Source organism: Taurulus bubalis (genome assembly GCF_910589615.1).
Source record: "Taurulus bubalis genome assembly, chromosome: 19".
NCBI classification, from domain to species: domain Eukaryota; kingdom Metazoa; phylum Chordata; class Actinopteri; order Perciformes; family Cottidae; genus Taurulus; species Taurulus bubalis.
In genome coordinates, this window is record NC_136607.1 from 13,070,049 (window position 1) to 13,097,905 (window position 27,857).

Genomic DNA, 27,857 nt, shown 5'->3' on the forward strand with positions numbered 1-27,857 from the left:
TTAAACTATGTAGTAAAACGGAAAATACAAAATAGAAGTGTAAATGACCGAAGAATCGGAGAATATTCCTTAACCGAATCGTTTAATTAATTATTTAATTAATTAATGAAAGTGTAAATAATTCACAGAAACTCTCAAATAGAAAATCCCAAAAACAAGCTAGACATGTGTTAAAATGCAAAAAGTCCCTTAATAAGATCAAATGGCATGTGATGTTAAATGTTGAAGAATGAAGGAAGTCATTGTTCACATTTTCATGTTAATGTGCAGGCTAAAAAGTATTAATTATGATTCTTAACAGGACCAATTAATAGCAGTTGTTATATACTAGTATTAACAGTATAAATGCTACATATAGTTACTTCAAGAGTCACACAGTTACATTTAGTTATGTCCCAAAACCTAATTTCTTGAGTTGGTGATTTATCAATTAATAAATATATAAATATATATATATATATATATTGTTTTGTCATCATGATTTTGCCTTTTTTTATTTCAGACAATCAAAAATGTAAATCATTACATACCTCACATTTAAAATAATGTATATTTGTTTTAATATGACACCAACCAGCTGCTTTTATTTTTTTATTTTACCAATGAAGTATGGCATTATCTTTAGATTTTTGGAGATCCACCTCAACTCACAACCTGCATGCTGAATTTAAAAAACATGAACAAAAAAGTTCAACTTAATTTTCAAACACAGAAAGTAATTAGACATTGCAATGCACGGCAGGAAACCAAAATAGGTTTGACTTAACTTACTGATGTCGTCAATCATCACATTGAATCTAACAGTGTGTGACAGTCTGCTAATTATTTGGTTAATTTTAAAGTGTCCACCCAGCAGGACATGACAACACCTGACACGCTTAAATGGCATTAAAGCTGCTCCTCACAGCAACATTAACAACCATTTTCACATGATTATCTTCCACTTGTCCACTTTTTTAATCATGTTATTCCAATAATTGCAGTTGCTACAGCAGGCTGAGTCTGTGTATAAAATAAGGGGTTATCACCCTTCTTTTCTTTCATTGGTTTTTATTGTGGAGCTGCAAGTTGCTTCAGCAGAGTGAGAGGTGCAGCAGATGGAGCCTGCATGCAAACAAGGCAAATGTGCAAAAACTACTGCCAGCTACCACATTTGCAGCAGATTTAGCATCTTTTAGTTAAGAGCTGAGTTCCTAAAATCTCTGAAATCCATCTGTGTTGCTTCCAATTTGTTTTTTATGAACAAATCAGAGATGAAGCAGCCACTTGATATCTTTAGGGAAAGCCTTTTTATTCATGGTCACGTCATCATAGTGATTTGATTGAAGTTAATTTAATATTAGTAGTGTTTTTTTTTTCAAAAGGTTAAACCATCAGTAATTTAAACACAGTACTGCAGCAAATCTTTCTCCTGAAACTCGAGTTGTTTTCACTTACACCTCCACATCATGATACATGCATTACCCAAAATAAAATACACTAATAAGCTGATTAATGCAACCAGTCATTGCTGATTATGAAGCTGTTAATGAAGGGACATTTTATGTCTAACAGGAGCAGCCGTCTGGGTTGGCCGAAGGGGGAGAGGGTCACAAACTGGTTATTAAACTATATTTTTACACAAATGCAGACACACAGGCCTATTCTATATCGCCTGAAAGTGAAATATACAGGAAGACACATGCAGATGATCTGAATACAAGAATCTTAGCTGTATTTCTTCTTAGAGACACACAGAGTGCCACCAGCTGAGTATTTGAGCTCAGAGGCATCCCACATGACAAACAGCCAGTTTGATAAACCCCTGTCCTCCTGCAGCGTGTGGTCGACAGTGCGCTCAGGAGCACACTCATGCCAGACGAGGCAGGACGGGGAGTAAAAACACTTTAACTGGGACAGCGTGGAGCCGACCGTCACGTTCAGCTGGTGGAGCAAGGACCAAAAACTCAGGGATATGTCCAACTACGCTGGAAGAGGTAAATACACAACACAAGTTGGCCTCTCGGACTCCTGTGAACAGTTTAGCTGAACACATTTGGCATTTGCTCGCATGACTTTCCCCTTTTATTTCCCCTTAAACTTGAAGTTTGGAAAGAAAGAAATCTCCTAAATCCCCTTTTCACATACAAACACTTCGTAAATGGTTCACATCCCCCCCACTCAGACGTTGTCAGCAGATATACGGGTTTATTTGCCAACAACTTGAACTCCTTCTGTGGGTGTATATCCATAAGTTGAGGCTGCTGTCTAGACAGATAATACAGGACAATAGTCAAACGTCTTCATAAGATAACTGTTGACAAATACTGAACATAAAAAACCTAAAGTCTTTACACCTGCTTACAACTGCATATAAACCATTTATTAAATGTTTACGTAAATGCAAAATAGGGGGACTTAAAGTCACGAAATCAGCTTGTTCCAGCTCTTTATTGAATCTATAATGTTTACATGGTTGTGCATCATCTTATACACATATATCCAATATCTGGCTTAACATTTTGTATCCCTGGGATCTAGAGTTTAAAATAAAGCCATGTGGGTTTGAACCCTGTTAGGCTGTAGCATGACTCAATATGAAGCCTTTTTTGGAGAATGAGAATATTGAGGTTGTTAATTAGTTGGCACTTTATGCTGTCAGATATCAATTTAGAATAATCCTCCCATCTATCTATCTATCTATCTATCTATCTATCTATCTATCTATCTATCTATCTATCTATCTATCTATCTATTTCTAGCTGTCTGTCTGTCTGTCTGTCTGTCTGTCTGTCTGTCTATCTATCTTTATCCATATCTATCTATCTATCTATCTATCTATACATATATATATATATATATATATATATATATATATATATATATATATATATATATATATATATATATATATATATATATGTATAGATATATAGATATGTCTGTCTGTCTATCGTTATCGATATTTATCTATCTATCTATCTAAGTTTTCTCGTAATGAATACGCGCTTTGTTTTTTGGTGTGCTCGCGGTGTCTGTGCACCGTGCGCGTGCACGCGTGCGTGCTCGCCGCCCCCCCGGGTCTGCTCGACTTTAATATCCTGCAGGTTGATGAAGCTTGGCGGGGAGATTTTTTTCCACACTCCGCTGGCAGCGTTAATAGAGCCCCCCTCCTCCTCCTCTCCTCCTCTCCTCTCCTCCCTCCCTCGGCCTCGTCCGGACGCCGTTTGATGTGGAAATGAAAGCTGGGAAAAGGCTGAGAGTAAAAAGGAGCGTTTCAATGGGTTAAATTAAAAGCAATGGTGTTCTTGCAGAGTCACCACCGTGCAGTCCATAGAGAAGATAGTGGAGGCTGCTGGTGAACCAGCGCGCGCTTTGTCTGCTGTTTACCGGGGAAACCGGGTCTGCTGTTTTGGACCTTCTTTTGCAGGAGCCACATTTGACATGCCCTTTTGGTTTATTTAGATCAATGCACGTGCAATATATTTTATATTTATTACTGTGTCAGTTTTTTTTTTTTTGCAGTAATTCAGTGAATTTATTCAGTGAATTTATTCAGCATTTGCACAAATCAATACACTGGTACCAGCTTCACATTTAATTCATATGAATATATCTAAAATGGAAACTATATTATGTTTGGAAAAAGCATATATGTGAACACAAAAAAAACAATACCACAGTTTTTTTTATTCCGGTAAAAAGATTAAGAATAATAATTAGTATTATTCTTTATAACTATAGACTGAATTCTTTACTAAATCTAATGTTTCCAAAATAATTCCCAAGCATTATAATGACAGTCAACTTCACTGTCGCCCACCAAGCCTCATGTTACAGCCCTCAAAACAAATTAGTGGCCATATAAATGAGAATTGTGAGAATAAGCCTGCAGGTATTATTATTTATAAAGAGGTGATTAACCCGCAATTAACCAAACAATAGTCCATTTAAAAGAATAACTTTGCTGCTGGGTGAAATTAAATAGGAGCATAATAAAATAATCAGAAGCGCTAATAATATTCCCATAATTCATATTTGATAGAACAGTTTTTCGAGACCCAAATAAAAAAGTCTCAATGTGTTGATAATAGACTTCTCAAAACTTAAAGATCCAACTTTATTGATCCATTCCCCTTAAATCTCTCCTTTTAAAACACAAGTGAATGAATCAACCCTGAAACATGAACGTCCACCATTACTCACAGCCGCCTTGTTGGCTCACTGCAGTGAAGGTTCGTTTCTCCTTCATCTCCTCCGTGTCCTCCACTTTTTAAACACAAAACTTCATTATGCACCTGACACTGCTACAGTTATTTATGAGGGACACGTCTAATCTTCTGCTTGTTAAAGAATGATTGATAAAATGTTGCAGGTCATTGCAAACGAGCGACAACATAATACTCTGTTTGAGAAAATGGAAAAAATTGAAATTTTATGTTTTTTAATTATTTTATTGTTTCTGATCAAATCCTTGAAGCTACAACACTGAGATTAACAGCTTCTCTTACATTATTACTTGCAACATTAAATTAGTTGATGACTTAAACTTGCATCTCAAATAGACAGAAGCGTCTGCGTTTGTGTATTTGAGGAGTAACTGTGTAGTGTGTTTGTGTATTTGAGCAGTGAGGAGTATGTAATGTGTGTGTATTTGTGAATTATTTATCGTCAATGAATGTGGAGATGATTGTGACCATGGGGACAACTTGGAGGGATCTAAATTGCAATTAATGAATAGCTCAAATATCTTCTGAGGTTAGTCTTGGTCAGCAGTGTGTGTGTGTGTGTGTGTGTGTGTGTGTGTGTGTGTGTGTGTGTGTGTGTTACTTTGCAGTGCCGTGACGTTGGCGTGTGTCAGATCTCAGGTTCCAAGACATTTATGAGTGTTCATCCCCCCTCCTCCCCAGGTCATGGGGGTCTTAACCAACTAGGTGGAATGTTTGTTAATGGACGTCCACTTCCGGAGGTGATCCGGCAACGCATTGTGGACATGGCCCACCAGGGGGTTCGGCCCTGTGACATCTCCCGGCAGCTCCGAGTCAGCCACGGCTGCGTGAGCAAGATCCTGGGACGGTAAGCAAGCGCCGTGCTCAACTTCCTGTTACTGTTAATCCGCCTGGTTGTGTTCTTTAAAGCTGTGAGAGTCGATTTACTGATCAGGAACACTAAAGTATTGACTGAAAACCTCAATCTTCTTCCAGATACTACGAGACCGGCAGCATCAAACCCGGCGTGATCGGCGGCTCCAAACCCAAGGTGGCCACTCCAAAGGTTGTGGATAAAATAGCAGACTACAAGAGGCAGAATCCCACCATGTTCGCCTGGGAAATCCGGGACAGGCTGCTGGCGGAGGGAGTGTGTGACAGCGACACGGTGCCCAGTGTGAGCTCCATTAACAGGTGACATACCGAATTATGAATGAAATCCTGTTAGAGGCACAGATATGCCACTGCGTGTCGGCGGCTTGTAGATATCTAGAAGAACTTGTGCATCTACTGAAGATCTCCTTTCAACCATTGTGACAGCATATACTGTACAACATCTACACACAGTGTTAAATGTGAAATTATTGCTCACTAAATTGAGTTTCTTCTTTTTGTTTCAGAATAATTCGAACAAAGGTCCAACAGCCGTTCAATCTGCCTTTGGATGGAAAAGGTCTGAGTCCAGGACACACCTTAAGTAAGTCTTAAGCATTTACACACACACACACATGCACAACGGAGGTGGTATCACCATCCATATCTCCAAGCATTATCACGTGATGGGGAAGGATTAAGGTTAAAGAGTGCGCTCATTGTTGTGTAGGATTAAGCTGCTGACCTTTGTGGCTGCAGGACTAGTGAGATGTACAGTATCATTTCCGCTGTCCGTGTCTCAAATCTGTCTGTCTTTGTTTTTCTCCCCGTCAGTCCCGAGTTCAGCCGTCACCCCTCCCGAGTCTCCACATTCAGACTCTTTGGGCTCCACCTACTCCATCAGTGGCTTGTTGGGTATCCCCCAACCCAGCGCCGAGGGCAAGAGGAGCCACGATGACAGTAAGAATTAGATCAAGTGAAGGAGACACCACACAATTGGCACCATTTTGCCATCCGCTGTGTATCAGTGGGAAGGATGGAAGGGGGACGAAAACAACAACTATCTGATAGTTTTGGAGCAACACACTGGAGTAATCTCCAAATCCAAACACTTATATTCAACTTTTTCAAGTTTAGTTTGTGACTAGATCTGTTGCATACAATGCATTAGCATTTTGCCTGAAGTCATTCACTCGGATATATCATGTCTCAATAAGCTGAGAAACACCATTCACTGTTCAAATGGCTTCATTTAATAACTAATTTGACCTTTATTTTACCTGAAATTCATTAAGAACAAGTTTTTTTCTGTCACATGAGAATGGTCCAAGAGGCACAAAACAAAGAGCGATGAAGTGTTTAATACAAATTCTTTTAGATTGAATTCAAAATACTCCATTCGTGGCTTAAAGGGCAATTTGAGGCGTGCTCGTGTTGCAAGAAAACAAATAACACACAAACAATTTATTCACACACTTAAAAGATTAACATCATTTTCTATATTGTCTTCTTCCAGTTAAATGGTTCAGTCATTTTAACATTTGAATAACGGAAATTGTCAAATTTGAACAAAGAATTCCTTGTATTTTGTATGTCTTGCCAGAGTACTTTTTGATAGCACAGATGTTATCAAACAAACCACACACATCATGTGTAAACCTCTTTTTCCCGCCCTCTCGTTCTCCGTCTCTCAGGTGATCAGGAGAGTTGTCGGCACAGCGTGGACTCTCAGGGTAGCGGAGGCGTCCCGAGGAAACAAATGAGAGTGGATCACTTCTCAGCCGCCTCGCAACATCTGGACTGTGGGTTTGATCGCCACCACTATCCCCCGGACTCATTCGGCTCCGCCTCCAGCAGCAAGACAGAGCAGGTACAAAGCCTTACTCACGTTCAATATGCACACATGTTTATAAGGAAGTCATGTGGAAGTGCAGCTCCAAAGGGAACACAGTCATTTATAGAAATCTTTTGTTATACTTTCAGATTTATTTGGCACTGTAATGTGAAAATATCAAATCCTGCCTTTATTTTTGTTAACTTAATATTTGCATATTTTCTTCTACTCAAACATAAGCTCACTTTACACCAATAGCTAATCCCTGTTCATCATCCTCAGACTTTGTACCCGCTGTCGCTCATCAATGGCAGCCTAGACGAGGCCAAGACCAGCCTCTCGACATCCGGCTCCGCTATTGGACGGAATCTGGCGGCGCATCAGAGCTACACCATGGTGACCGGTGAGATGCTTAATGTTACATGATGACCTTTGACCTGCACCAAGCACCAAGTTGAACCCGTCAACATGCTGACTCTTACCATCGGCATCTGTTAGGCCGTTTTGCACAGCAGCGTCCTGAAACCGCTCACTCTTTATTTGTTTTTGACATTTCACTCTAAGTTTGTGCTTCCACTCATGTTCACCATTCACTTTCATTCTCTCACCCACCTGCGCACCGGCCCTCACCACCTCAGAGTCCCTACAGCCCCTGCCGCTCTGTCTAAAACAGGAAATGTCCCCAGAAGTGACGAGCACGAGCCCCTCCCCAAACATGGCATTGTCCAACCTGGCTTTCGTGGAGCTGCAGGCGCTGCAGAAGCCCGTTTCTGTCAGCAGCAGCAGCTGCAGCAACTCCAACCATTTCCCCAACGCCTTCAACTCATTCTCCCATCATGCACCAGTGTACGGGCAGTTCAGCAGTCAGTCTATCATCTCAGGTAATGAAAGCATCCATTTCATTCATGTTCACACTCATCTGGGCTGTACAACAAGGGTCAATTAGTGCGCGTATATTTTCATTATTGATTAATCTGCCAATTATTTGACGCAATAAATCATTTGGTGTATGGACTGCAGAAAATAGTGAAAAACGCTGATCAGTTCCTAAACCCTTCCTCTTCAAATATCTTGTTTTGCCGAGAAATCGAAAACAGTCAATTTGCTCTCATACAAGACAAAGACTAGCAAATACTGTCATCAAAAATCGCTGAAACCGGTTAGTTTGGAGCATTTTTTCTTGAAAGAAATAACTTACACGTTTAACCGTTTTTAGCAGATTTAGCTCTAACAACTACTAAAATAATAACGCAACTTTCTGTTAACGGTGTGTGTTTTTGTGTGTGTTTTCAGGGCGTGACATGGTGAGCTCCACCCTGCCGGGCTACCCACCACACATCCCCTCCCCAGCTCAGTCAGGATACTCCTCCTCTGCCATCACGGGGATGGTAGCAGGTAATGAAATAAAAATGAAGCTTGTTTTTCCCTTTTCCTACAAGTAAAAAAATCCCATTGAGAATAAGTAAAAAAGCACCAAATGAGTCCGGCAGGTAGAAAGAAAGGAAAGGAAAGGTGATGAAGGCAGGACCAGAAGGAGTGAATGGAGGCTTGCAGATTAACAGGAAGACAGGCTGAGTCAATGAGTAGTCTGCCCAGTGTGTGTGTGTGTGTGTGTGTGTGTGTGTGTGTGTGTGTGTGTGTGTGTGTGTGTGTGTGTGTGTGTGTGTGTGTGTGTGTGTGAGTGTGCATGTGGGCCCAGGGGGTATACAGGGAACAGGCTGGGGGTTCCACCCTGCTGCCCACACCCCCCACCCAGACACCTCTGACCACACATCGCCATGGGAACCAGGGGGCCCAGGAGGGAGATGCAGGGTGGGCGGTGGGGGGGAGTGTAAAGTCTGGGCATGAGCGAAGAGGAGGAGGTCTTTGTGGTGTGTGTGTGTGTGTGTGTGTGTGTGTGTGTGTGTGTGTGTGTGTGTGTGTGTGTGTGTGTGTGCGAGCGTTAGTGTGTGTCTACGTCAGGATGCCTGCATACGACCAGAGTGTGTGTGTGTGTGTGATGTGCCTTTTTTATTTGAAGTCTGCCCTCCGAAGCGCGAAATGAGAGGGTCTGATTTATTATTTTTCTGGTGGGCTCGCTGTGAGGAAGCGTTGATACACAATTACTGAGTGAAAGGGGGAGGGTGGGGGGGGGGGGGGGGGGGGGTTAGGGCAGGAGGAGGTGGAGAGGGAGGGGTGCAGGGATTCATTCCAGCCAACATAATTACCAATTAGATATTAAAAAAGAGAAAATAAAGAAAGAGGAGTGCCAGAGAGGCTCAAGCAGGAAGTGCAGGACGGAGAGCGGAGGAGGAGCGATGCAAAGGGCCGAGTGCTGAGCGGAGAGGGCGTTGAGGCTATAGCTGCATGCACCACTGGGTCGAGGGATTTCACCCTCAGCCATCCACCTGCACCACAGATTAATGGTTTACAGGCTGCGCTAACTGTTGGTGAATTATGAGCTAAGCCTGAGCAGACTCTGGCGCGCACACAAACAACCCAACCCCGCAGAGCCCTCGGCGACATCTTAGCTTTGGCCCTTTTAATAACGATCTTTGTTGTATGGATGTGTTGTATCTGGTGTTTGATGAAGTTCTGTTTGTCTCTCAGCGGGCACAGACTATGCGGGTCAGACCTACAGCCATTCGCCCTACACCTACAGTGAAGCCTGGAGGTTCACCAACTCCAGCATCCTAGGTATGTGTGTTTACTGCTGACAACCTCATTACCTCTAAATGTATTGAGTTTTACTACAAGGTAATCGTTTTGGCCTCCACAATAGGAGACCAACTTAACTTGTAAACGTCCCCTGAGAATTAAGAAAATAATCACTTCTACTGACATTACATTTCCTCATGACTAGAATTTAAAAAAAAGGCTATATAAGAGGAGAGACTCACCAGGAAGTGACGTTCAAACTGCCACTATAAGGCTTATGACCTAAATTTCTGTGTTATTTTCCCTTATTCAACCCATATTGAATAAGGGAAGTTCCATTAATAGGTTTAGAAACCTCTTTTACAGCCTGCAGGCAGAAATCAGGCCAAAGATAAAACAAAAAGGCTCAAATAAACCAAGACAGGAGTCATTTAACTTCCTTTTACATGTCTATTCCAGAAAATATGAAGGTGTTCCTTCCTATCTCACATTTGCACGTCACTACATTGACATTTATCCATTTGGCCGACCCTTTTGTCCAAAACAATACCAATGAGGAACGATCCAGATGGATCCATAGTGTCACAACAATCAGATGCTTCACCTGACGTTGGGGACACAAAGCGGTTATTGTGTCTCGTAGGCGGAGATTGTGAAGATCAACTTGCTCCATTTGATATAATTACGTAATGATAACATTAAAAGGTTTAAAAAGAGAGAGTATATCACCCTGTTTTTGCTCTGATAATGTAGACTATATGATGAATTTGGCATCATGGTGTAAATAAGCCGAGGAGCTCTTTCTCAGAAGTACAGAGGTATGTCAGTCAGGGTTAAGAAAAGGAAAGTTCTGCATCTCTCTTATCTCTTTGATTATTCCTCAAGACTCAAGAAAAAGGGTTTAACCCTCAATCTAGTCTCGCAGGACAAACAGTCCAAGCAGCTCAGACTCTCGGCTCAACCATCTGCTGTGAAACCTCAGATAAGATGGATAAAGAAACTCTGATCGACCGACACCAGCGCCTCCCAGTTCTGAAGGCCTCCATCTGTGTCTCCCCCCACAGGTTCTCCCTATTACTACAGCACCGCCTCCCGCACCGCGCCGCCGTCTTCAGCCGCCTACGACCACCTCTAGTCCCTCGCTGCCCTCCACCTGGACCAAGACTGGAGAGCTCAACATCAGCTGACACTTTCTGATTCCGGACCGAGGCATGAAAGTCACAGCAGGACGTGAACTTGAGACTCTGCTGACGGACCAGCAAAACACGTGTTATTTTACCACACCTACTCATATGTTATTTATTTGTCATTATTGATGCCGTTGCTGACTCATGCACGTTTACACGTTGCCCAGACTCCTCCCATGCAGGGTTAGAGACTCTATGTTTCCAGAGACTCGGCCTGCCGTCTCACACCAAGGTGCATATTTTCAGTCTAGAGCTCTTTAATGCTGTTTTGGCCAAAGACTTTGTTTCCTCGCACATCTGCAACCCTGACACCACGGATCCAGTGAATACGGATATGCAACGTCTTTATACTGAACTATGCCTGCTTTTGTTTACAATGCTTTCTGTCCTATTTTCACAAATTGATTCCTTTTCTTGATCTGCGTCTGCTTGCAAATAAAATGTTACGACTTGTTTTCACCGTCAATTCAGATCTCAAGAGCTTTTCCTGTCGTGAAAAAAGACTAAAGGGTGACACGTTAAATCACAATTACAACAAAATGCCCACATATGCCCCTGAAAGACAATTAATATATTTGTCTATCGCAATATGTACATATTGTAAATGATGAATTACTCACAGGGAAGTGATGCAATTTGACTCAGAGAATGACTGATGAGGGAGGAGGATGATGGTGATTTGGCTACAAAAACCAACAAGGCTTGAAATACATTTGTTTTGCTTCGAATACATTTAGTTTGCTGTCATGCTGATGTTCTGATGTTTGGTAAGAACTGTGACTATTTTTTCTTATACTGTTATTAATATTATTGCAGATGTAAATAATGAATTTCTAAAGAATTATTTTAATTAAAGCATGACAAATTTACTGTGTTTTGCTGTTGTCTTTTTTTAAAGGATGGTTTTGATTTCACAAGCTATAAGAAGATAATAAACAAATCATATATTGTGAAATTAATACTTTAGAGCTCACATTACTGAGATTGTTTAGAGTGCTGAAGTTTACTTACAAGAGCATTTTATTATAAATATCAGATTTGTGATTATTATTATTATTATTATAATTATTATCTGTAGTAATAGACTAGTATTACCGCCTAAAAATGTTGCTTTTGGTTTTTTTGCACCTCTCAGCATTTTTAAAAGGACGAAAGCAACGATCCTGAAAACACGCGCATCTGTTTAATTTCTTTTTTTTATTTTCTGCATCATGTAGTTTTATTTGCAATTATTTCGTCCCTCTTTGCGGCCTCATAATTGCGGCGCGTTAACGACGCCACGGTTCGGCGGTGCCGCGGCCCACCTGGTGCCGCCGCGTGGGACGGCGCGAGGATGATGGAGAGGGAGGGAGAGGCCGCGCGCGCGCGCGCTCCATCTCCGAGACCAGCAGCACGTGAAACTGGGTGTTTAGGCGCGCGCTCAGACAGCAAGCGTGACACACATGCAGATATTGCATCGATTTGTAATGATGAGTGTATTACCAGATATGAGTTTAGAGTTTATTATTTTTTTTATTGTTCAAATCAAAGGAATTAGCCTTTGTGAAAACAGCGATGATTAATCAATGCGCGAGAAAACAAACCTTAAACCGTTTGTTTACTTACTTAAATAATATGCAAAAGCATTCAGACAGCAGTCTATATTTTACTATTAATGAATGTATTACCTGGTTTCATGTGAATAGTGCAAACAATCTCACCACAAAGACCATTCTGTCTGCGGTTCTGGAGCTTTCCATCACCGTTTTCATGGTATTGTAAATATGTCATGTGATGTAATAATAAAAAATGTGATGTGTAATACTAAAAAGTTTGAATAATAAACAATATATTTATATACATGAAAATATACAGATGTTTTAGCACAGAATATTTACAAATATAACAAATATTTCATTTACCAATGTAAATTCAAGTGTATATTTACTTTACTATGTGTTTGTGTTTGTTTTTGGTTATGTTTTCTTTTTTGTTTACTTATCGGGTAGCCTAAAAAAACACATTTTTGTTTTATCGGTTTATTTTTTTGTACATTTTAAAATGAAACCATTTTAAAGGAAACAAGGAAAACAAGGTACAAGGAAAACAAGGAAAACTTTAGGATTTCCATCAGGTAGGAAACGAGCGCTTGAACTTGCTCCAGTTTCAGTGTTTCATTTATTGAGTCTCATTAGACCACTTCAACCTCTACCATAATTCTCAGTTCAAGAACTCCTGGGTGGTTCATGGCCTAATTCATCATTAAAGAAACCCTCAAGCCTAATTACATAACTCTTGAATGACGTTTTTTGTCTGACTTCTGAGACAATCACTTAAAGTCCTCAATATCAGTTCAGTCGGAGCGGTATCTGTCCGCTGATGGAGATCGGCCCTGACGTCTTTCTGTTTACCGTATGCACTTCTCTTTCTCTTTGCCCCTCCAAGCCTCCCCTCTCCTCACATTTCACCATTTTCCCGACTCATCTCTTTACACCCCTCTCTTTGTATCCCTCTCCTGCAGCCACACTACTGTACACACCCTGTAAACTTTAAACAATAGCTGCACTTCATCCCATTGTTGTCCAAGTGGCCTGCCCCACTCCAGTCAGCCCATCAACTGACTGGACACTCTTTCATTCTTTCCAGTTCCCTGCTCAGGCATGCAGAAACACACACACAGACACACACACATCCATATACACTCATACATACAGAGGAGCTTTCAAGTTGATGCGCCGAAGGGACGAAGGTAAACCTTTTCACCCAACCCAATTTCAAATTCCTCATCCAGCTGATGGCCGGCCAGAGAAATAACAGCAGTTAACGTTAAACATTAACAGTCTCACTGCCAGAGGAGTAAAAAACTAAACATTACACTGCTACACACGAGCCACAGCAGAAATAACTCTTCTCTGTATCTCTCTGGGCCCATTAGCAATGAGGTTTCGGGCCACAGTGCTTCTGGTAATGAGCCCGGCAGCACAATACAGGCACCGGGCCGGAACAGCTGAGGGCAGACAAAGCTGGCAGGACGGGGACTTACTACATTTAACACAGAGCCATACTAACGCTGTGTCCGTGTGTGTGTGTGTGTGTGTGTGTGTGTGTGTGTGTGTGTGTGTGTGTGTGTGTGTGTGTGTGTGTGTGTGTGTGTGTGCCTGTGTGTGTCTGTGTGTGTGTGTAGGATGGAGGAGAAGGCATGTGTCCCATCACCATTATGGGGACAAACTCAAAGACAGAATGGGGGCCCCTGGAGAAATTGCTGCCAAAAAGGCAGCAGAGGAGTGTGTGGCAATCAGTGGGCTGACGGGTCGGGGTTGTCCTGCGCCAGTCATCTGGAAAGTTCTCCACTTATCTCTGGGCTCGAAACACTGGGCCAACCAACTCAGCCTGGCAAATAAGCATTATGCAGGCTGACAGAGTTTGTCCGTCCAAATGAGCTGCAGAACACGCTGTTGTTTTAAACTTTGAATGGCATTGCTGCTGTGTGGGCCCCGCCCGGTTCAGGCTTCTTTGTGGCCCCTTCGGAAAACCCAAATTGTGTGAGTGAACCCATCACCTTGTCTGTTAATTGTTTAGCCGAAAACCCGGCTGATTGTTTTCAACCCTTTGTCATCTTTTTTGTTGTTGCATTAAACAATCCTCTTTGTCTTTGGATATTTAGCAGGCCTTTCAGAGTGTGAGATTCTCATCTTGTTGTGTTAGCTTTGCCAACACTGGCGTCTCATTCTTCTTTTTTATGCACTTAACAGGACCAACAGTGTCAGTAGTTCTTCTTTCTGACTGATGGAATTATGGGAGCTGTATCCCAAACCAACGGTCTGATAATCTCGCCCACTTTACGCAACAATTAGCCAGCGTGCAACTGAGGGTCGGCAAAATTTTAACTTCTCTCTCAAGCTCTCTATGTTTATTTTTTACACTTGAAACTATTTTTCGTACTTTTCTTACGTAGAACCATGCATGTACACAATGACATAAACGTGCACATAAAAGTAATGCTGGGGCTGAATGGAGGGCTTTAGTTTTGCAGGTATCTGTTATTAAAACAAAAGACAAAGCATTGGACACAATTATTGACCTGATAATAGCACTTGATGAGAAATTAAGGAATCACCAAAGATGTTACAATTCATCCTCATGTGGATATGAATACCTGGCTGCTAAATGTATTTCCTGTGGTTGAAAGCATCGTTAACACTCATCCTTTTTTCAGTTTTCGAGGACTAATATTAACCTTCAAACTAGCAGTCACGACAACCAAAAGGGTTTTCCTCTTGGTGCTGCTAGAGGCAAAAGTGAGACCACTAAAGTCAACAGGATTCATCCTCTATGAACCATTAATGATGAAAGAAAAGTTTGTGCTTATCCATCCAGGAAATATTTCACTGGGTAATTGAAACACTTAACTTCATGGTGGTGCTAGGAAAGTCAAAGATGAAATAAATTCACAAGGATTCATCCTCTGGGGACCACAAATGTCCGTGCAAAATGTCTTGAAAATCAAACGGTTGTTGAGATATTTCCTTCTGGACCAAAGTGGTCGACCGACCGAACGTTGGTACGAGAGACAAAGGGCCTCCGAACACCTGAGCGGACTTCAAATGACAACATCTTCCTCCAATTTCAAGAAGCTATCTAATCTCCTCCACCTTTAACCATAATGCACCTGGAACAAATGTGCCAGTCAAATAGAGCAAAGTGGGGAAACAGAGGGTGTTTCTGTTTGGGAGCAGAAGGAGAGAGGAAACACAGGTGCCCTGTGTCCGACCAGCCTATTAAACAACACACAGAGCCCGAAGGCAGGAAGCTGCTATTGACTGGAAGACATCAAGAAAAACGCACCTTTCAAGGCACACACACATTCAACACTATACACACACATGGAGGTGGATAAAATCTGCCAGGTATCAGGTACTGCCCTGAGGGAGCGGGCTGACCTGTGGAGGCCGGGGGAGTCAAACACGGCTCATTCAGCGCCACAAACACATCTCGATAATGCTTTCTTATCCTCGAATTAAACTGTAGGTTCAAGATCATGAACCAGAGACAGAATGAATGCAAACATGAATTCGATTAGAGTTAAAAACAGAGTCCTGTTTCGAGTTGAAAGATGAAATGAGATAAGATGGAGGAGATAACTTCACTAACATTCTTGCTACGTTGCATTAACCTATGGAGTGCCGACCGGTGTGTTTGTCCTGTATCTTGAAAGCCAGAGTCTGTGCCCGAGGAGTGTTGTCAGAGGCAGGAGTGTGTGTGTGTGTGTGTGTGTGTGTGTGTGTGTGTGTGTGTGTGTGTGTGTGTGTGTGTGTGTGTGTGTGTGTGTGTGTGTGTGTGTGTGTGTGTGTGGAAGAGGAGAGGGCAAAAAGAGGTCATGCGTTTCAATGCCCTTAAGCAAGGCACTTGCCTTAACTCCCTCAATGAGAGGCTCCGTTGCTACAAAAAGCCAGCATTTGTATAAGAGCTATGGAGGGTCAACTCTGATGAAATCTAAAGAGTGATGCAAGTTTGGGTCTGATAGGCAAATAAAATGAAAATGTCTGGCCATGGGAGAAGCAATACTAATGAGTACAGTCTGCGGGGGAAAAGGCAGGGGAGATGTTTTTCTTCAGTGCTTCCCATTTCTTTCACATCAAGTTACAGCGATAAAAGAATATCACTTCCCACTGGAAATTACACTCACATGGAAGCCAAATATATTGACTGCGTTGGCACAAAAGTACAGGAGAGGTCTGGTACAAGTGGAGGCTCGGAGAGAATAAGAAGAGCGTTATTAGTTAATGTCTCAGTGAAAGAGGAGAGTAGCGTCTCAGTGGAAAAACAAAACCCCTGAAAGGACCACAGAGAGGCTTCGAGGGCTCTAGACGAGGAAATCACAACAACAGCAGTGAAGAGCGAAGGATGGAGGAGGGGGGAGACACTAAGAGTGAGACAAAAAAAAGGGATTTTTTTTTTTCAATAGCCAGAGTGGAAGAAATCAAGGGTGCAGATACGAGATCAAAAGTAACAAGTAGAGCGTGCGAGGCGTCGGTAGCAGATGGAGAATGTGCGTCAGGAGCATTGAGGCAAGAAAGAAGAAAAAAATCCCGGGGATGGATGAATGTGAGTGTTTACAGCACGGTTTATGTTTGCTGGCATTGTTTGCAGGTGCTAATATTTACAGAGCATTTCAGAGTCATTGAGAATGTTGAGCAATGTTCAAAGCAACGCTGTGTGTGTGAGGGGGAGGAGGGAAAACGGGAAAAGAGGGTGACCTTACGTGTCGGGGTCTTTTTTTTGGAGCCCATGCTGGACAAGCCCCTAATGATCACAACTTGAGCTCTTGCCTTTTTAATTACCCACCCAGGCCTGACTGAGTCGCACAAAGCTTGAGAATGGAGTGGCGCAGATGGAACAAAAACAGGCCAATTCCTTGGGAAGGATGCCCTCTGAACCCAGCAGCTAATGCAGCCCCTGCTGCTGCAGCCGGTCATTATTGTTGTTAGAGAGGAGAAGAGAGATGGCACTCCAAAAACAAGGCCACCACCGCCGCTGAAGTCATGGTCCACAGGCCATGTGAGAAGAAGCTTTTGGTCGAGAGCTCCTGTGTGACGCCAGCGCACAACGAGAAAAAACCTCCAGCGCAGACTGCACGTCCCAGTCGGAGCATAACTGATTATTAAACATTTCAATTTGATCTAAAGAACAACAGGCACTAATGGCTGCCTCTCGCTGTAGCACTTCGTCACAGGCCCGAGAGCATTTAGGTTAGCCAAGATGGCGTCGCCTTGCAGCGTCGCCTCCCGCCCCTTTCAAGGTGCTCTGATGGCCCCGAGCGCCTGTCACTCATGCGGCCCCATCAGTCACCCTCATCTGCTGAATCTGACTTTATCTTAATGAGCTGTTGTTATTCCTGTGAATGAAGGGAGACGGCTTCCTTTCATCGGACAAGAGGTTGAGCTTTATCACGTTAACTAAGCACCGCAGATGATCCGTCAGAGTTTCTCCTGTCTGTCCAGGATGAAAAAGTCTTAAATAAATCTGAACAAGGAGCTTGGGCTTTAATGCAACGTCCGCTTGTCCGGTGCCTTGATCCAATTCAGACACCCAAACAGTCCTTGTCTGTATTGTCTGTGTTCTTCATTGCGTTTCCTATTGTCACATCACATTCCTGTGTGTGTGTGTGTATGGAGCAGGGGGGGCTTAATTCCAGACATCCTGCTCTTATTGTTGACCGCCCCAGGTTGACTGCTGCTCAACATGTCAGGCTGAAAGAGAACAAAATGGGGCCCGTGCCACTGAGAGCGATCACACACACACTCTCACACACTCGCACACACACACACGCACGCACACGCACACGCACACGCACACGGTCTGCTTCATCTTCTGTCGTTTTTGTAGTTGCGGTGACAGAATAATTCAAAATTACACCTGTATTATTTGGAGGAAGTGACTTCAAAGTATTTGTTATCGTAGTTAATATCGTTTGACCAGTCTCACACTGCGGCCTCGTGATTCATGTTGTAAAAGTATTCCTCCTTAGTTTCATAACAAAAAATATATATTTTGAGGTTAGAAAGTACATTTTGTCAAAAATGTTTAACACTATAAAATTATGTTACACACTCGATGACACACACACTAAAACATTTGACGGTGTTTGAAGATCAATAATAAATGAATTTCTTTTGTGAAAAATCTAAATTGATTATTGAAAGGTTGAAAATGTCACAAAAGTGACACTGATAAAAGAGTATTGCTGCATCTGTTAGTGTTTATACTCACCTTGTTGTGAAAGGAACAATGTTTGTATCTGACATTTCATCTGGTAAATGAGCAAATGTTTGAATTACTACTATTTGTTGTATCTAAATTAAAAAATGAATTACAGGCCCTCTAACCTAAAGTCATGCACCATGAATAGTCTTACCCAAACTGAAAGATGAACAGAAGTAACATTTTATTTTTCCCAAAAGAGAAAATAATACATGACATTTTGGAAACAAACCCTTCACTTGAAAACAATATGTAACAATGTCATCAACATATTGTACACAATATAAAAAAACAATAAAAGTGCAAATCGGCTATTAAAAAAAACACAAACACACACAAACACACACAAGCGCACACACACACACACACACACACACACACACACACACACACACACACACACACACACACACACACACACACACACACACACACACACACACACACACACACACACACACACACACACACACACACACACACACACACACACACACACACACACACACACACACACATCCTGTTCTCCTCCATTCACTTACAGTTGTGCTATACTACAGCACCCTCTAGTGGTTTACATTTTAAAGGGACAATTTTGCCCAAAGTAAAAAATACAAACAAAAGCAAATTCGTACTTTGATGAGTTTGACTACAGACCAAAGTTAACACAACTAAACTAAATAAATAAGCTCCAAACATTTTGAGTCACTCAGAAAATTGACCAGGTTCCCACTTTCTTTCCTGAGAGAGATTGAGGGTTTGGGATTCCCTGAGGTTTAAATTTTATAAAAGTGCACAAGATAAAAATGCATAAAAACAAAACACTAACTTGCGGAAGCCTCAGATATGACTCTGGTGTTTCTTTCCTTCTCTGCTCAGTGCTTCCACAACTAACCGACTGGTCGACTCACAGCAGCAGCTCATGAAACACCGCTTAATTAAACCTCTTTATTCCACCGAGGAATGATGGTCCTGCGATAAGTCCGTCTTTCTGAGATGTTGCGTTTGACTTTGATCACCGCCGGAAGGGCCATCTCCAGCTCCAGAGACGGGCTGGAGTGGGACTTCTTCAGGGCGCCAACAACATCCTCTTCCTCCCCCACAGAGTCTGCACACACCGCTTTATCAAACTCTTTCAGGTCCGCGACGCTCAACACGCTGCCGCCCGTCTTCTTCACGCTCTTCCATGCCTCCAGCCCCTGGATGTAGATCTCATAGCGACACATCTGCAGGGTTTCAACAGGCACAGGATCACTCATGGGGATTTTAACACTCCTACACACACACACACACACACACACACACGATCACTCACAGCACATTCATTACCTCGTGCTGCAGGTACTCCGCTCTGACGCGATGCTCCTCCAGCTCCTTGGCTTTGGCTCTTTTGCCCTCTGGCAGGTTTTGCTGCAGGTACAACAAGTCCTCTTTGAAGGACTCCAGTGTTCCTGCATAAGACTGCAGCTGACGCTCCTGCACAGGAAGAAGAGCAGCACAACATATAAGAGGCTTCATGCAAATCATCGTGAAGCAAATCCTGCTGAGGGACATGTACTTCCTACATGTAGCCACAGCGGACACTGTTCAGCAAAAACAACATTTTAACTTTAACACTGTAACAGGACAAAAGCAATAGTTTGTAAATGGCAATCGGAAGCAATTGCGATTTTAGGAAATTCACATAAATGGCTGCACATTTATATCATGGTAATTGCTTTTACATGGCATGTGAGTTGTGACTTTGGAGTTGAAGTTGGATCGTACAACAAGTATTTTAAGTCTTACTAGACAAAGCACACGCTAGATTCATAACACAAGTCATAACACAGGTGCAGTAAGAACTTTGTACCATAAAAAACAAAACATTTTTGGGGCAGTTCAAATTAAAGTGGTGGTTTGGCCTATGATTAAAAAAAAAAGTCACGGAAGAACTGGGATTTCTAAAATCTCCCAGGAATTGAGCCTGTGATATTTCCATCTGTAACACAGAGCCAAACAAATACCGAAAAAAACACCGAAAAAAACACTAGAGTTACCAGAGTTTGCGCAGACTGCGCCGAGGGGAGGATGGGTCTGCAGAATCTCCTCTGAGAGCCGACGGCGGCGGGGAACGGAGGCGAGGAGTGAAGAGCCGAGACCAGGTTGATGCGGCTGATCCATGAGTACATCTCCACTTTGGATCTGAGAGGAAGAGGAAACAGTGGCGCTGACTGTCCGACTCTTTGACAAACATGCACGCACACACATATAAACACACCGCTGTGACTTACGAGGCCTGGAAGAGTAAAACCCTCCAGTCGGCTGTCTGCAGACGGAAGACGTTTGGCTTCTTGGTGTAGTCGGCTGCCTGCTCGGACAGAGAGTGGTGCAAACTCACCACCTCCTCGTCAATCGGCTGATCCCTCCTGTAATCATCCTGACGCACAGAAATACACTCAATTATCTACACTGTCGGGAGACAAATCGTTATTATTGACATGGAGCGCTATTGAGGATCCCATTGGATGAGTTTACTCACCTTCTGCAGGTAAAGGACCATTCCCCTCACCACTCCATAGAAAGTCTTCCAGCCTCTCTTTCCCCACGGAGCTGCCACACAGAAACATTCAGCAGGTGTGTGAAGATTTGTAAGTATTGATATAAAAGCCCTCAATGATGAGCACCACTTCATACAAATGAGCAGCAATGATCAAAATGCAGGGTTCATCAAGTAATGAAGAGCAGAAGCTGCCGACTGCATTGTCAACATCTCAGAGAAGTATCTCCTGTTAACAATTTTGTCTACAATCTCTTTGTTTTAATGGACTGCTGTTGACTATGTTACCCACCTAATATACACGTTAGAGCATGATGTGGTGTGCTCATATTAAGTGCATTTACTTGAAATAATAATAATAATAATATAAAATCAAACAAAAACGAAAGATAGTGTTAATTAAACATTACACTTCGCTACGCCACATCTCATTGTGACTCAGAGCTTTGGCTCCTGTCTATGAAATATCCTTAATATTTTAACATAGGATAACTAAGTATTTCTCTTTAAAGAGAACAGTTGGGTTAAATATTTTACTGCCCTTATTTTTGCCCTGTTTTCACTGTCATGTTATGTTCCTCAACACCCTGCACCAAAGTCCATCCAACATATTATCTAACGTTAGTGTTAATGTTTTTTAATGTCACATTACCTAAACTACTGATTGTGCGTTTAACTCTTTGACTAAATAAACAAGATGCTTGTTTGTGTCTCACTCACTGCGTTTGCCGTCAATGTCAGCGTGCAGCTTCCTCTTGAGGAATCCCTGCTTGACCACAGAAGCCGTTTTGTCATGAGGAATGTCCTGGAAGGGGTTCGCCTTCGAACGCAGCGGCGCATCTTCTGCTGCGTCCTCGTCCACCAACACGGAGCTCTTCAACTCCTCCTCGTCACTTTAACATGCAAAGACAGACTCTTAGTGTTTTTGTAAGATTATATATGTATATACGTGAAGAATAGATGATGTTTTATGACTTACATAGCCCACTGCAGCGGCTCACTCTTTATAGAGTTGTAAAGACTCTGCAATGGAAATGGAAAAGTTAAATCATTTCCCCCCAAAATCAATTGACTTGGCTTTTGAAGAAAATAAAAACTAATCAGTGACAGTATTACCTTCAAGAGATCCTTGCTGAAGTTTTCACCTTCGTTCATCCCATCGAGGTTGGACACAAATTTAGGCGAGGACATTGATTTCCCTACATTCTGTTAAAAACACACAAAACGTTGACGACTAAATGCCTCACGGAGATCAGCTGGTTACACGGTGCCACGTTAGAACAAAACTCAAGATGTAACTAATCATAGAGGTTTCCCACCTGTCCATGCAAGTCAGTGTTGAGAAGCATCAGAGCACATGTGAGTGCCAACACAGACTCTGAGGATGTAAAAAAAAAAACAGAAGGAAATTGAAACATTCATCTTCCACATGCGAGCGCTCGCTGCTGTAAGCCTTCGCTGAAGCTCACCTGAAGAGGTAAAGGAGTCGGGGTTGCACTGATGGAAGCGGCAGGTGAAATGCTGCAGCACACGCTCTCTCTCCTGGGTCTCTCCTATCAGGACCACCACCTTCAGGAAAGACCTGGCCAGAGAGAGAGAGAGAGAAAAAAACATTCACAAAACATTACAAGGGCGTGTTTTGTGACATGTGCATTGGAATCCAAGCTCCACCTCTGTAATTCTCACCTCACGGAATGATCCAGACTTTCCCCGGTGAAGTCAAATAGCTTCAGGTATTCCTCCCCGACAGCTCGACTGAAGTCGTTACTAAACAGAAACAAAACACATTCGGTGTCAGTGTTATGACCACTTTATTTCTTCAAAATGAATCTGTTTGATATTAGTGAGAAGATTTTTTTTCTGGGTCAGAAGAGAAAACAAATAATGTATCTTTAAGCGGCATATAATCTGAACTGGAGGCAAAGGAGGAGAGACTGTATTTACATATCGCTTTACTTTGGACCTAGCCGGACAAAACGCTTTACAATTTTGCATCTCATTGACCCATTCATAAAATCACTCACACACTGATGGTGGCCGAGGGGGAGCAACTTGGTTGTCAGTGTCTTGCTCAAGGACACTTCGACTTGCAGACAAGAGGATCGCCATCTTTGTGATAAAAAGGACGACCAGCTCTTCCGCCTAAACCGCCCCTATGGGTCTGCATGGTTTTTTTTTAAGATGACTTCTGATAATGGCTAAGCATGTAAAGGGAACTTAAGATTTCTTTCACTGAACTCAAACCGTCATAAATGTCCAGACAACTGAACAAACATACTATAATGTGACGGGTCACCAGGAAAAGGATTACATTTTAGTTAAATCTAAAAGATAACCAAATGACAAGAGCAACCAGAGAGAGAGAGAGACGGTGAAAACGCTGCTTTTCAACTTGGGGTGAAGTTACTATTTAACGTGGTAGAAAAGCTTCTGCAGCTTTACTGGCCAGTTGTGGCTTTCATAACACCGTCATCCTGAAGATAGAAAGAAAGGAAGATATAAAAAGAAATAATATGTGCTTACTCTTTGTCCAAGTGCTTCACCACGTCCACACGTTGGATCCCGTCCAACTTATACAGCCGCTCAGCGAGGCGGCGGGCCATCTCTCTGTTCACCGCGTCTCCATTCATATGAGGCACTGCTGTCTCAGGGGATTTGGGTCTCTCCTCATTTGCAACGGTTGTTTGCACGGAGCCGTCCTCAGCAACTCCTACTTCTTCACCCTGATGTGACGTCTCAGCCTGTTTGTCCACCTGGTTGAACTCGGCCTCCGCTGTCTGCCGCGTGACCTCGGGCTCGGGAGACAGATGCTCCGTTATTTCTGACTCATCCGTCTCCGGCAGCACAAGCTGCCCAGAGAGCGCTGGCTGAGACAAGTCGGTCGTTTGCAGCGTCTGCTCATTCTGCTCTGACGGCTCCGTCTGTTCTTGCTGCTCTGCCACTCCGGCAGAAACTGTCGGCTCTGACTGAGTGGAGTCCTCTGGCAGGTCTGCCGTTACACGTCGGGTTGACTCCTCTGTGAGTTCCATCTCTGTTGGCGGTTTCAGACGCTGCGACTGTCCTCGCTGGTCAGAGTCCTGCGACACCTCTGCTTGGATCTCCTTTAACTCTTCGGTCATCTCAAGCTGCTCGGACTCGGCTTGTTCCGGCTGCAGTGAAAGATCTACGCCCTGCGGCGCCGCGTGGTCGCAATCTCGTTCTTCTAAACAACTCGTCTCCTTCGGTTCTTCTGTCAGCTCTATTATATCTGGTGAGTTTTCTATACTCTCTGTGCTATCTGCCGCCTGAATCGACGGTTCTTCGATGTCGTCCGCAGCCACCGACTGTTCAGGGTTCACGTTCTGATCTACATCTTCGCACATTTCCGGCTCTGCAGTCTGACCAGTGGGTTCTTCATGTATCCGTTGGAGCATCTCTGTGTCCTCTTCAGTCCCCGAGTGTTGCCTTTCCTCCGGCAGCTCTGAGTGCTGCCGATCAATCAGCTTATCTGGGTTTACAGTCGGTCCACTATCATCAGTTTGTAGTGGCTCTGCAGGAAACTCCCTACAAGGTGTGGATGAAATATGAATTGCAGTTAATGTTATATTAGCACATAATACTGTGACATGATTAACATACCGAAAGCATCTACGGTTGATACATACTTCCTGTTCCCCTTTCTAAAGTTAAGTCATGATACTCACACATTACTCAGACAACTGACATCTTTTGCCTCTTCACTTTCTTCAGTATAGTACACGTTTATGTGCCACTCCTCGTCTCCCTCGCCTTCTTCCTCGTCTTCAACACCGTTCGCTGAAGTTTGCTCTTCCTCCGAGTCTCCCTGTCCAGTCAGCAGAACGCCGGGTTCCTCCTGTTCCTCTTCTTGTTTTAAATCAACGAAACTGTCCACTTCATCTTCTGAGACATTAATCCCTTCAAGAATGTTGATTAAGTCCACAGTTTCAACAGGATATGAGGTTACCGAGTGTCCCCCCTCTTCTTCTAAGTCGGCCCTAAGTGGAATGTCTGGATGATTTTTGAAGAAGAAGAAGGAGAAGAAGGTACACATCACAGTTTTGCAGTGAAAAACCAGAACTATTTTCTAATAAAAATGAGAAGACCAAAAGAAACCAAGAATCATGATTTCTGAGTTGTCAAACTGAGCAACTAATGGAAAAACATTTGCTTTTCAACAACTAATTCAAGTTGTCTCCCTCCGAGTAATACGTACCGTTATTACTTTCCAACAGCTCGTGTGTTGGATCTTCTCTTTCCTGTGTCGGCGGCTCTTGCACGTCTGCAGCATCACATGGCTGGAAATTGCAACACAGGCCATTGATCATGAACAGGAGTTGTGCGATAAAGCTTGTGATTGCCAGCGGGTTCACGAGTAAGAAGCTGCACTCTGATTCTCATCTGACCAACATTACGTCCACTGTATTCCTCCCACCGCCGCTCAACCTACAGTAACCCAAACACGTAACGTAACCCAAGACTGAGGCGGTGAGGCCAGAGGCAAGTCAGCGCTCAGTGAAGAACGGGTTAATGACACAGGAAATCTGAAGGTGCACACGCACAGAGACCGCACTGAAAGAGACTACACTCAAAATAATGGCAGAATGACGACAGCTCGCTTTGTACCTTCCCTCACATACAGTACATACCTCACAGCCGTTTCCTGTCCGCTCTAGATTTGAGTTGAGAAGCCGAGAATCAAACTCATCTTCTTCCCCTCTGCCCTGCCGTATGAAAAGATCAGCATTAACGCCTTGAGACTGGTGAAGTGAGGAGGAAGTGGTGTGGCCGCCTGAGCTCGGCTCATTGGCCACGCTGCTGTCAGTCACGAATGAAGGTGTCGCTTCCGAGGGATCGGGCATGTCCCACTGCACTGTGGCGAAGGAAAGCGGAGCGCCGGTACAGTTCATGGGGTGCACCGGCCACTCTATCTGCTCCCACTGTTCCGCCTCCTCAGGCGTCTCTCGTCCTGCCTCGAGGGACAGAACGAGTTGATCCGTCCCAAGCGTTTGGCTCATCTGAACCTCTGTGTCGCCCCACACGATGGTCTCCTCCTCTCCATTCACGTACTGGCGGTCCGTGGACGTCCATGAGTCTTGTTGAGGCTGCTGAAGGACTGAATCTGTGACATCTGGTAGAGAGGAGCACACGTTTTCCTCCTCCATTAGCATGTGTCTCAGTCAGTTCCGTTGTTGGGGTGTTTGTGGGTTTTGGTGAACGATGCTGTCGCTACAAAATGTCTTGGTCTGCCGTATGAAGAGCGATCATTCTGTAGGATCCCAAAAATGTGAAATCCTGAAGCATGTTACAACCTCCAATGGCGCCATTCACAGATCTGTAACAAGAGAGAAAAATGAGTGTTGATGTTCAAAGATATTTTACTACACTCCCATCTGTTTGTAGCAGCACGAGAAATTATTTAAAAGAATTGTGAGAGTAGTGACATCATGAAACAACTAACTCAAAAATATCCAGATAAATAGATTCTTCATGAAAAAAAATAAAAGAAATTGTTGGGTAACCTCCAGGAGGAACATCTGATTTGCTGAGAGACAAAAAGGCCATTCATAAGACTCAACTATATTTGGTTGTTGAGTAATAGTGATGATTCATGGGTTGACTTTTGGCTCTACTTTTGTTTCTATTCATCTGTGAGAAATAGTACATTTGAAATTACACACGAACCTCTTATCAAAAACGGAATTGACTTAAAACCATTAACAGCCCTGATGGCACAAAAACACTCCAAACACTCACCATTTATATGCCAACATAATCCAGTCTGGAGAAGGTTTTTGTCTGCTTCTTTTAGCCTGCAATAATCCTTTTTCAACTGTTTTTAACTTCTTGCTGTGGCCCTGCAGGTGTGCAGTGCAACACACTTTTAGTGAAATGTCACAAAAGCAAGTTTGCACTTCCTGACCACAGAGACAGTAAATCAGCCGAGCAAGTGAGCGAGAGAGGTATGTGGTGCGGATTAGGAACGGGGGAGAGGGTGGGGTTAAGAGATGTTTCAAGTGAGCAGTTTAACTGCCTGCGTCCTGTGTTTATCATTTTATCGCCGCGCTGCACGGTGTGTCTGAGCAAATGATAAAATCACGAAAGGGTCGGAATATAAACTTCTTGTTGTCAACACAAACAACGGCCAGCTACAGGGAAAAACATCATGTTATTATTCTGGGGACGGACAGACAAATGTCACACCTAATATCTTATTCTGTTTAATCTTTCATTTGATGTTGCCCTAGTCTCTGTCAAACTTTTTTTTCTTCATATCTTTACTTCTCTGCCTATCCTCATTATTCTATTCACATCACGCTACCAACATCCGGGACAGACATTGACCACATTTCCTGTGTGGGTGCTCACTTCTCAGTTCCTGTCAGGGTGCAACAAGTGCTACAGTACATGAAGAGTAACACAGATGATCATCTGTGACTGTTATTAGTTGAATAAACTGAATTTCAAAATAATGTGGACCATATATACAATACTGTTGCTGCACTTTGATAAAATAGTGTTTCACATGATAACCCAGTTAATCATCTGTGTGTGATGTCATCTTTGGCAGCACTGTGAAGACATGCTTAGATGACTGCAGAGATTTCGAGATTCCTTCACTAAATAGAAGCAAAAAAAATCAGGCTTCTTTTAACTAGACGTTGCTTAAACAAATTGCAGTATGCCCAAAGTGGAAAACACCAGGAGAAAATGTCTACAATGCATAGGAAGTGTATACAACACATCACAGGCGTGAGAAGATGACGATTAACAAGATATTAAAGGAGAAGTAAAAGTATATTTTTAAACTTCCCGGGGATGATGAAATAAAAAGAGGAACACAGCCACACTGGGTAGAGGGA

At 43.0% G+C, this 27,857-nt stretch overlaps 2 protein-coding genes across 2 annotated transcripts; one reads left to right on the top strand and one right to left on the bottom strand.

Annotated features, from left to right (window-relative positions):
- Positions 1-4,918: 4,918 nt before the first annotated feature.
- pax8 (paired box 8) lies at positions 4,919-10,666 on the top strand (the record flags this gene model as incomplete). Its single annotated transcript, XM_079235698.1, has 10 exons — positions 4,919-5,055; positions 5,184-5,381; positions 5,588-5,664; positions 5,895-6,020; positions 6,755-6,930; positions 7,177-7,297; positions 7,533-7,775; positions 8,188-8,289; positions 9,484-9,570; positions 10,596-10,666. 10 exons carry the CDS (start codon positions 4,919-4,921, stop codon positions 10,664-10,666), a joined length of 1,338 nt encoding a protein of 445 aa, XP_079091824.1.
- An 8,029-nt stretch (positions 10,667-18,695) lies between these two features.
- On the bottom strand, positions 18,696-26,159 carry LOC306751414 (uncharacterized protein; the record flags this gene model as incomplete). The annotated part of the gene is made up of 15 exons (XM_079234980.1): positions 18,696-19,684; positions 19,788-19,934; positions 20,498-20,642; positions 20,732-20,877; positions 20,980-21,050; positions 21,718-21,890; positions 21,977-22,020; positions 22,114-22,203; positions 22,317-22,375; positions 22,467-22,579; positions 22,684-22,764; positions 23,521-24,540; positions 24,681-25,005; positions 25,211-25,344; positions 25,621-26,159. The coding sequence occupies 15 exons, from the start codon at positions 26,157-26,159 to the stop codon at positions 19,397-19,399; spliced, it is 3,375 nt and encodes a 1,124-aa protein (XP_079091106.1). The 3' UTR covers positions 18,696-19,396.
- Between the last annotated feature and the right edge of the window lie 1,698 nt (positions 26,160-27,857).